This window comes from Gymnoscopelus braueri, assembly GCF_963280865.1.
Source record: "Gymnoscopelus braueri genome assembly, chromosome: 9".
NCBI classification, from domain to species: Eukaryota; Metazoa; Chordata; class Actinopteri; order Myctophiformes; family Myctophidae; genus Gymnoscopelus; species Gymnoscopelus braueri.
The window spans coordinates 42,438,075-42,448,874 of NC_137610.1; the positions used below are offsets into that span (position 1 = coordinate 42,438,075).

The 10,800-nt window shown below is 42.1% G+C and overlaps 1 protein-coding gene across 7 annotated transcripts in view; it reads left to right on the forward strand.

The window, feature by feature from the left end:
* Window positions 1-10,800, forward strand: part of LOC308091366 (uncharacterized protein) — a 178,131-nt gene that overhangs the window by 151,876 nt on the left and 15,455 nt on the right. For 6 of the 7 annotated variants that reach the window (XM_080436929.1, XM_080436932.1, XM_080436935.1 and 3 more), the window contains 15 exons: window positions 1,631-1,688; window positions 2,001-2,193; window positions 2,678-2,784; window positions 3,124-3,270; window positions 3,516-3,625; window positions 3,813-3,956; window positions 4,272-4,397; window positions 4,507-4,624; window positions 5,115-5,235; window positions 5,592-5,722; window positions 6,293-6,369; window positions 6,564-6,630; window positions 7,030-7,141; window positions 8,541-8,623; window positions 9,306-9,497. In XM_080436929.1, coding sequence (XP_080293055.1) covers window positions 1,631-1,688; window positions 2,001-2,193; window positions 2,678-2,784; window positions 3,124-3,270; window positions 3,516-3,625; window positions 3,813-3,956; window positions 4,272-4,397; window positions 4,507-4,624; window positions 5,115-5,235; window positions 5,592-5,722; window positions 6,293-6,369; window positions 6,564-6,630; window positions 7,030-7,141; window positions 8,541-8,623; window positions 9,306-9,497 — 1,786 coding nt within the window. The remainder of the gene's footprint in view (window positions 1-1,630; window positions 1,689-2,000; window positions 2,194-2,677; window positions 2,785-3,123; window positions 3,271-3,515; window positions 3,626-3,812; window positions 3,957-4,271; window positions 4,398-4,506; window positions 4,625-5,114; window positions 5,236-5,591; window positions 5,723-6,292; window positions 6,370-6,563; window positions 6,631-7,029; window positions 7,142-8,540; window positions 8,624-9,305; window positions 9,498-10,800) is intronic. The other variant, XM_080436930.1, reaches the window with a different exon arrangement.

Genomic DNA, 10,800 nt, shown 5'->3' on the forward strand with positions numbered 1-10,800 from the left:
TAAACCATGCCGTTCCTGTCAAAAGATTTCTCTTGTGACATCATTCAGATTGCATTGTTTTGATTAAATTGTTCATTTCTTGGCTCTTTTGAAAGGATCATTATCACTGTCTTCAGTGCATGTTTCTAGAGTAATGGGGCGAGCGAGAGCACATTTGTTCACTGTAGAGGGGGGAAAAAAGGAAGGGACCAAGAAAGTATAGACTCCTGGGTGACCCCGGTCAACATACTGTAGGTATAAGTGGTTAAAAGCCAAAGAGAATAGGTGAGTTTTAAGTAGGGATCTGAAAACCCCAATGGACTGGTCAGATCCCATGGGGAGAGGCATGTTGTTCCAGAGTGTGGGGGCGGCAGCAGCGAAGGCGCGGCCACCCCTGGTCCTTTTACTAGTCTTTGGGACGACCAGTAACGACTGGCAGACCTCAGAGCCCTGGCTGGGGTGTATGGTTCCAGGAGCTCAGCCAGGTACTGTATAGCGGAGCTAGCCCGTTTTGAGATCAATTCTAAAATTGACAGGGTGCCAGTGAAGTGAGGCCAGGACAGGACTGATGTGCTCATGTCTTTTTGTGCCAGTAAGAAGGCGAGCCGCAGCTGTAGGCGCCTGAGGGACGACTGCTCTAAGCCGGTGTACACAGGGAATTGCAGTAATCGAGTCGTGAGGAAATAAAGGCATGAATAGCTATTTTTAATTGTTGTCGGGGGAGGCAGGCCTTAACCTGGCGTGAAGTCGGAGTTGGAAGAAGCTAGCTTTGACGACGGAACTGATGTGTTTGTCAAATTTGAAGGCGCTGTCAAGGATTACACTAAGGTTTTTGGCAGAGGAGCAAATATTGGATATGAGGGTGTCCGGGGTATTGGGAGGTGTGACGGTGTTGTGGCCGAATAATATAATCTCAGTTTTGTTTTGGTTGAGTGTCAGAAAGTTGTTGTCCATCCAGGTTTTTACATCAAGTAAACAATCGAGTAGTTGTTGGAATGAATTGGACAGCAAATGTCCTATCACACAGGTAGGACTTGAACCAGGACAGGGCGGTGCCTGTGATACCAACCTGGTGTTCGAGGCGTGACAGGAGAATCCTGTGATCTACAGTGTCGAAAGCCGCTGAGAGGTCAAGGAGCACCAGGATGGCGGGGGTACCGGAATCAACAGTTAAAATTAAATAATTAAAAACCTTAAGGAGAGCCGTCTCAGTACTGTGGCCTGGTTTAAAACCTGACTGGAATTTCTCATGGAGATTGTTGGTGACTGAAAATGACTGTAGTTGGGTTTAGACTACCTTCTCCAGAACTTTCGAAAGGAAAAGTAGCTGGGAGATAGGCACATAGAACATGTATCATATCGGCACTGTCGGGCGGACAACTTGTCCAAAACGGTTTCTTTTCAGGAAATGTAAAAAAAAATAACCTGTATTCCAAACTAATTATAAAATTAATTATTAAAATTGTTATATACAATTTGAACTACTTTCACTTTCGAGATCTTTCAAAAGCTACTTGCTACTTTTGTCTGGCACTAGTACAATGAAGTTGGGCCCTAACTTACGAGGGAAAAAACACATACAAATTTGAAATGTTCATATAAAAGAATACTGTCTAATGCTGTTTCTCTCTTCTTTCATGTGTATGTCTAGCAGCAGTCATTGGTGCCAGAAGCTGCTCCTGGGTCAGCTGTTAACATGAGGACCAAATGTAAGACCACCACCGCACACAATACCTTTAATCCCACAACAAGTGCTGACATTTGAGCTAATAGAGCCGGCCTGCTTGCTCAGGGGATACATTGAATCTTGACCATCAGGTCAAAATTCGCATTTCGAGCTGGTAGATATGCTACTTTTGATGCTTTTGTGTGACGCTGTAGTGTGATCAAGCAGTAATTTACTGAAAAAAAGACAAAAAGTAAAAAAATGGAGACAAGGGGTTTCTGCCCGACAACAACAATGTTCTACAGATATATATATATATATTTTTTTTACATAAGCTGTTTGTGTTCATCTCCAGCTACATCGTCAGCATCCTCCACGTCTTCCACCTCATCGTGTCGGGAGCGGGAGCGGTGGTCCACGCTGCCCAGCCCAGTTGATCAGATGACCACCTCCTCCGTGGTGTTCCCACGGAGGAACCAGACCGGCATCCTGTCCTTCAACACGCACAGCAACCTGTCCAAGAGCATCTCCACCAGCAACATAGCAGGGTGAGAAACACACACTGTAGACCTGTGGGGGGGGGGGTCTGCCAGGGACCCCCAGGGGTCCTTGAGGAGGGGGTTCCCCAGCTAAATTAGTTGATATACAATCAAAATCAGTTGAACCACGTTTAGCCTACATACTGTGCATCGGCTATTTGAAAATAGCAGAATGACAAGCTTAAGTACATGTTTGACTGCATTTAAAAACAATCTAAATCTTTGGATCAGATCTACAAGCTCAAAGCGCATCGCGTCGCGGCACAACTTCCGTAAAAGACAAACGTTGTAATGACAACGAAACTATGAGAGGTGTCACCAAAAATACTAGTAAAATGAATGTTCACTTTAACTTTAGCTTAGATGATCTTCCTCTGAAATGAATGAGGTTTTATCACCCAGTCCACTAACAACTTTGTTCTCATCCTTTTCTCCTCTGCTCTCCTCCTCTCTTCTCCTCCTTTCTCCTTCTCTCTCATCCTCTCTCCTCCAGGCTAGACGAGGTCCCGCTGAAAGCTCTGAAGTTTCTCTCGCAATCCACTGACTCTCTTCATAAGGGAAGCAAGGTTAATGCCTCTACTGAGTCACTTACCGATGAAGGTAAGATACCTTACACACACCTACACACACACACACACACACACACACACACACACACACACACACACACACACACACACACACACACACACACACACACACACACACACACACACACACACACACACACACACACACACACACACACACACGATTGATAGAAGGTTTGATTTTTGAGTCAGATCTTAAAGGAGATTCCTGGACTTCATCTTTGTGCGTGTGTGCGCGTGTGTGTGTGTGTGTGTGTGTGTGTGTGTGTGTGTGTGTGTGTGTGTGTGTGTGTGTGTGTGCGTGTGTGCGTGTGTGCGCGTGTGTGTGTGTGTGTGTGTGCGTCTACAGGTACAGAGATGATGGACAATCAGCTCATGGGAGAGTTTGAGTGTGAACTTAAAGATCTGGAAGCAGATTCTTGGAGCGCCACGGTGGACAAGAAGTTCCTGAAACTTCACAAGAAAGATGAAGTCAAGAGACAAGATGTCATTTATGGTAAAGCTCATATTTATCTTCACTGCAAAAACCAAAAAGCAAAGCAAAAAGCAAAAGCGAAAACAGTCGATCAACAAGCTCACAACTCGTCGCGATGAGACGCATTGTTAGCTTGTAGATTGGCAGTTTTTTTTGCAATTTTCACAGAGCTGTACCATACAGAGTTTCATATTGTAACTGGTATGGTGTCATGTACAGAGTTGTAGCAGACATATTGTAACTCTGGTATGTTGTCATATACACAGAGCTGTACCAGACAGAGTTCCATCATGTGAGGACGTTGAGGATAATGGCTGACGTTTACTACAAAGGCATTCAGAAAGAGCTACAGCTGGACTCTCACACTCTGGACAAGGTAACGCCTAGACCCACACATGCATGCGCACACACACACCCACACACTCGCACGCGTGTGTGAAGTGAGCGGTGATTTTGTGAATGCAATTCTTTGAATTGAACTCCCCTCTCCTCCTATTTTTTTTTATAAAATAAAATAAAACATACACATGGACACACAACTCCATGCCTTTGTGTTGTTCTAGGTGTTCCCCATGTTAGAAGAGCTGTCAGACCTACACACACACTTCCTCACCCTGCTGCTGGAGCGCAAGCGAGCGTCGCAGGCGGAGGGCCGGGGCGACAGCAGCTTCCTCATCCGTGGCATCGGGGAAATCCTGGTCAACCAGGTGAGAGCATTACATAGTGAGCTGAAATATAGATATACGGCTGAAGTGGTTTGTGTGTTTTGTAATGATAATCAAATTCTACAAAGTAACTAGTAACTAAAGTTTTCATATAATTGTAGTTGAGTAAAAGTACAATAATTTCCTCTGATATAGTAGTGGAGTAGAAGTAAAAGTATTGGAAATTGTAAATACTGAAGAAAGTAAAAATACCTCAAAATTGTACTTAAGTACAGTACCTGAGTACATGTACAGTACTTAGTTACTTTACACCACTGGTGTGATGAGAGAAGCATCATTGCTGGCGTTGCTCTTCAGTTCTCAGGCTGTAACGCAGAGCGCATGAAGAAGGTCTACGGGAAGTTCTGCAGCCGTCACAACGAAGCTGTCACCCTCTACAAGGAGCTCCTCGCCAAAGACAAGCGCTTCCAGGCTTTCATCAAGGTACTGTAGGGACGCTCATCACGCGTCTCCTATACATACATATAATACATACATCAGAATGTAGATTACACTGTCCTATGTGTATGTAACTGAGTATGTGTTCTTGCAGAGGATCATGAGCAGCAGCATCGTGCGGAGGCTCAGTATTCCAGAGTGCATCCTGCTGGTCACACAAAGGATCACCAAGTACCCTGTTCTCATCCAGAGGATCCTCCAGCACACTAAAGGTAAGAACCCTCTGTTCATCTAAGTGTTCACTTTTATCAGACACTTAACAGACTTTTAGCCGTTTTCACAATTTTAGATTTTATGTTAAGTGTTTTGAAACTTTTCACCCATAATGACAAATAGGGATCAATTATTAAGTGATTATTTTAAAAAAAAGTATTGATTATTAGTATTGATTAACCACTTAGACCCCATGTCCATTTCTGGGAAGGATTTTGCAGAAAATAGACAAGCTCACAACTTGTTGTGAGCTTGCCGCTCGGCTATTTTCGGCTACTTGCCGCTCGGCTATTTTCAGCAAAGATATTTAATGTCGAGCGAAAACAGAAAAGACACTAGTATAGAGCTCTGAGGGACTGCGCTCAACAACGTATTTTAAGTGGCTAAACCGAGGAGTTGGATGAACTGTTGCAGGCAGCCCTGACATCCAGATGAATGTGACAGAGTAGAAGTGTGTATGAACAGATGGTGTGCTTGTCCTCCATCCAGATACAGATGAAGACTACAGCAGTATTTCAGACGCCCTGCGCTTTGTCAAGGAGATCATCGCTGCGGTGGACAGCAAGGTCAACGAGCAGGAGAAGAAACAACGGCTGCGGGAGGTCTACAGGTAAAGCAGTTTAACATGGCTCAGAGAAGACAGTGCATCATTACAAAATGATTGATTTTCATTAGGGCTGTGGCTGTCGATTATATTTTTATTAATCATGTATTCACAAATCTACACAGTAAATGTTTAATTGACTTTATTTTATAATTGGCTAAATCAGTCTGATAAACCACTTAAGCCATACTTTGTACAAGGGTGTTGTGCAAAAATACAGAAAATAGACAATCTACAACCTCACAATGCAACATATTGTAAGCTTGTACTGTAGATCTTTGACTATATTTTGACATGCCCAAATATATTTTCAAATACATAAAATGCTTTGTATCTAACGGTGGTGTGACCTCTCCTCTCAGTCGTACAGACAGTAAGTCCATCATGTGCATGAAGAGCGGTCAGATGTTTGCCAAGGAGGACCTGATCAGAGGGAGGAGACTGATGCACGACGGAGCGCTGCAGCTGAAGAACTCTACCGGACGCCTCAAAGGTCACACACCATTCTATTGACATTTATCACTTTGTATTTTCTTAACACCTTATGGCAGGGGTTTTCAATGTTTTTCAGCCCAAGGACCCCTTAGGTGAGAGAGAGAGAGAGAGAGATGAATAAAGCAGGGACCCCCCCCCCCCCCCTCACTACATATTGTATAAAATTGTGTTGCAGATTAAACCTTTTCATAGATTTCATATATAGCTTCTTAGACTATCAGTGCTGTGAAAATGTATGGTTGTTGTGTTTATTTCAAACATTTAACCACTTAAACCCTCAATATTTAGGGTAAACCTGACCTTTGGCTCTGTACTTAGTTTGCTCCTTTTTCCCTCTACACCAAACCAATTTGCCAAAAATAGCTGATCTACAAGTTATTATACTAATTGTTTATGACAAGTTCCTTTCACGCTGTTTCACAAATCGCATTTTATTAGGACTTGGCCTAATTCAGTCAGAAGATTTTATTTTGCTTTAATCCATGTTTACCTAAAAGGTGTAAGTACTACTGTAGGCACTAGTAGGCAGCCATGTGACTTGACTGTTGTATGTCACCCTGTCCTCCAGATGTCCAGGCCATGCTGCTGTCTGATGTGTTGGTGTTTCTCCAGGAGAAAGACCAGAAATATATCTTTGCCTCCCTGGTAAGTAATACGCTATTTATACTCCGTGCCGATCTACAAGCTCACTGCGAGTACTACAAAGTGTAAATTTATTGTTTTATCTTATTTACTTGTATGAGTACATAATAGTAAAACAAAAAATCGTTGGTTTTGCTTCCTCAACATTGTTGTATGAATAATAAACAATAACAAATCTCTCATGTGTGTTTTTTCAGGACCAGCGGTCCACAGTCATCTCGTTACAGAAGCTGATTGTCAGGGAGGTGGCTAATGAGGAACGAGGTCTGTTATTTATTTATCTATTTATGTGTTTGTTTGTTTATTTATTTATTTATTCATTGGCCTAATTCATATAACAGTGTCATGCAAAAATAGCCTATCTACAAGTTGCAATGCAACGCATTGTGAACTCCTAGATCTGCTAGTTTTGCTATTTTGGAAACATTTTGAAAGTGAAAGTGGATGTCTTTGGGTTTTATAAATATTGAACCAATGAAAAATCTTAACAAGAGCTTATGACTAAATAATAACTACATTGGATCCATTGGACGACAGGTTATTTGTTACATTTTCTGAAAAGTAAGGTTTTGGACATTCCATTTCCATCCGATAGCCATGTAGTGTTTATGTATGGACATATTTGATGTTATTTATAATAATATAATAATGTGTTCCTATCAGGTCTGTTCCTCATCACGGCTGGGACCACACCAGAGATGGTGGAGGTGTTAGCAAGCAGCAAGGATGAACGCAACACATGGATGACCATTATACAGGATGCTATGCACTGCATGTAAGACACACACGCACGCACGCACACACACACACACACGCACACGCACACGCACACACACACACACACACACACACACACACACAATTATTATGACCTGCCCAGATTAGGGACACTTAGGGTTCATGTGGTTAATTTTCATTACTCAGGAAACTTTAGATTTATACAATTATGACAGTATAACTGTCCTTTGAAACCTTTTGAACCCTGGCCTCCCTATTCTGAAAATACACCCGTTGCGGACGCGTTGTGAGCTTGTACATCAGCTATTATCGGTGAAGAGATTTGGTGTAGAGGACAAAAAGCTATGGGGGACCTCGGCCCGGTCAATTTAGTATATAGGGTTTAGTGGTTATTTTGAGACTTAAGTATTGTCAGCGTTGACTTCCAGTGTAGCTAAAGTTGACAACTTAACCCATTGAGACCTGAAGCCGATTCTACATGTCTCCTAAATCTCAACAGTTTTCTGAAAAACGTACGTTTCTATATCGGTGGTGCTCAATCTTTTTCATGTCAAGGACCCCCAAAATGATATGTTTTTGGCCGTGGACTCCCATCAAAATATGTTGTTCCAGGGACCCCCCAGAAGCAAAGATTTGAGTAAAAAATGTTCGCTTTAAAAATATATATATTCAAAGATTTGCACACATTTTCACGATTTTTCAAAAATAGCAGATCTACAAGCTCGTAGCGCGGCACTCGGTGCCGCGCTATGAGCTTGTATATCTGCTATTTTTGAACAGCCCAAATTGTAAAATAATGCTTTTTAGCTCAAATCTAAAAATGACACAGTTCCAGGTCTTAATGGGTTAATACATTTGATGGCCTTGAAGGGGTAGCCCACAATGAACTCAACCTTTAAACTTTGGTGACTTTATTCCTTATTCTTTATGTACTTGGCTGTTGGCTTGTAAACGGAGAATCACCAGCTTTTCAGAACTTTATTAAGTTGCTTTGTTATTTCCCTTACCCAAAATAGAAGCCAGGGTTACAGTGTAAATGAACCTTTCACAGCCACAACTCACATAAAACACATTTAGCTGTCATGTATTAGTTAATTTGTTAATTAACTCCAGCGTAATGATAATATTCAACAAATGTTTCAAATGTTGTCGTGCACTGAAAATAGCTTCTTTCAGCTTTAAGCTTAGGGTTAACCACCCTTGTAGTCTGGACTTGAGTTACAACTGTCTACACTAAATCTCTTCGCCAAAAATAGCCGATCTACAAGCTCTACAAGCTTGTAGATCTGCTATTTTTTGGCAATTTTTTGTCCAAGAATATGGACGCTGGGGTTCAAGTGATTAAAAAGAGAAAGAATGGCATTGATCGCATCACCATCCTAAATTGTTAATGTCCGCACAATTAAAGTTGTTCCTTTACTGTCTGTGTATCCCAGGGAGAAAGAGGAGGACGAGGGCGTCCCCAGTGAGACAGAAGAGGACCGCAGACTACAGGAGAACAGAGCCAAGGAGATCAGAGGTGAGTGAGTGTTCAAACGACTGCACTTACAGTATACACATCACACCAGAGAGAGAGAGCTGTCATAGGCTACTGTACAGCAGCACAGTTCAACCACAAGACATTTATGAAATAATGGGAGACAGACGTTTATGATTTTGTCTGGGATTTGTATGCTTATTCGTCTCCGCCAAGAGATATGGTTCCTTCAGAGCTCTGTCTGTCTGTCAACATGAAATGTTGCCGAGCGAGCGATCATATACGAGTTAAGCTCACACTAGCTTGTCGACATTTGTTTGTTAATGATTTGTTAATCATTTACAAAGCGGTGTGTTGCGTCACCGTATTAGCCTACTCAGCCAGAACTAACTGTTGTATAATGGCTATTCACGTTTTTCCTTTATTCCAGAAATAAGTAATATTGTTATTCTATATTACAGTTCTCAGTTTGGAGGCATTCTACTTTCATTATGTTAAAGCCCCACGCTGCTGTTAGTGATGTGAATTATTGGCTTCTGTGGATTCATATAGTATAATGCATATGATATGCAGCGGTATAATAGAGAAACAATGAACAGATTATTTCCTTGTCAAAGGAAAAAGGTCCTTGAATTGTCGCACTTGACTAATATTTGCGTTTTTTCACGTGTGTGTGTGTGGGGGTGTGTGTGTGTGTGTGTGTGTGTGTGTGCTCATATTACAGCGCTGCTAAGAAGAAAAGACGATCAGATTGTCTCCTTGTTGGAGGAGAAGGTCCTCATCTTCAGGGACCTGTGTGACTGTAGCTCCTCCCCTGAAGACACCAAACTACCAATCAGACAGCGCATGTTTTTCCGGGCGACACCTGATGAAGTCACCAAGGGAGAGCCAATCATGAGAGACGCTATGCGGGAAGGTGGGTGAAAGCACAGATGGTTCATTTATGAAGATTGTAGCCACACCATTAGAGGTGAAATGGTACACAAATCCTACAAATGGTCTCTTAAATGGGCGCCGGCGTCTGACGGCAAAGCTCGCGAACGTCCTATGCTTACTGGTGCTAGATCTCGCGAGAGTGTGCTGCTGGGACAGAGAAAGGTCGATAATAAAGTAGATTTTCTCCTGATTTGTCTCTTTGGAAAAAAGCCATTTTAGTATGAAAAGATAGACAATATTTAGTTCAGTGACCATGGAGCTAAAGAATGGTTCAGAAGCTCACTCACTCACGTTCACTCTTCCATTGGAAATGATAGACTCCAACCTGCTTCCGGTCTCAGCACAAATTGTAAAAAATCATACTAAAAAACAGTACACAAAATATAAAAAGGAAAAGAGCCAGGAGGAGGCAAGAAGCCCAAAGGGCTTATACGAGGCCTCTATCCATGTATAACAAAATAAAGACATTAGTAGAACATGATTTGCAAACAACAAATTAGCCAACAAAGGGGACCCCCTGGAACCACCCTATATGGACCGCTGGGGGTCCCCAGAAGGCCCCCCCCCATTGAGAACCACAGGTCTACTACTGAATGCGTCTGTAGGCTTTTCACAGTGCATGGCAGGCAGTAGCTGGTCCAGACCCCGGAGTGCATGTGGTCACACGCCGCAAAACCACACGTAGACAAAACACTGCTTCACTCCTAGCTTTTTTGAGACATGTTTTTCTGGTCTCTTATTTCGGGAGCGTAGACGTCGAAAACATCTCGACTTCTCTGTATAAAGTGCTGCGCTCATCAGAACCGCTGCCGATACCGAAAATAGATACAGAATTCTCATGCAGTGGTTACATGTGTTTTGTTTTACTCAGGATTGTTTACTTCGTATAACTTGTAGTTTTTCACTGCATTCTATTGATGATGTTTTTAATATATTAAAGGAGTAGTTCACCCAAAAAAAATCTTATTTTCTATCAATTACACAATCCATGAAGCATTGAATTGATTGTGAATTTAGTTTTTTGTTGTCGCATTCCTGAGCCATTAATTTGATTACCGGCTGAAAGATGCTGATGTATTCGGTAGGAGACTCAAAGGAGATTCTTTGATTCTCCTATCGGAGAGACCGCCAGTCATCAAATTATTGACTTAGGAATGTGACAAAAACATGGGGTGAGTAATCGATAGAAAAAAAGTCATTTTGGGGGTGAACTATCCCTTTAATCATGCTTATTTTGACTGACAAGTATGAATGTATGGCAACTGGAGCTGTTGAACAGAACA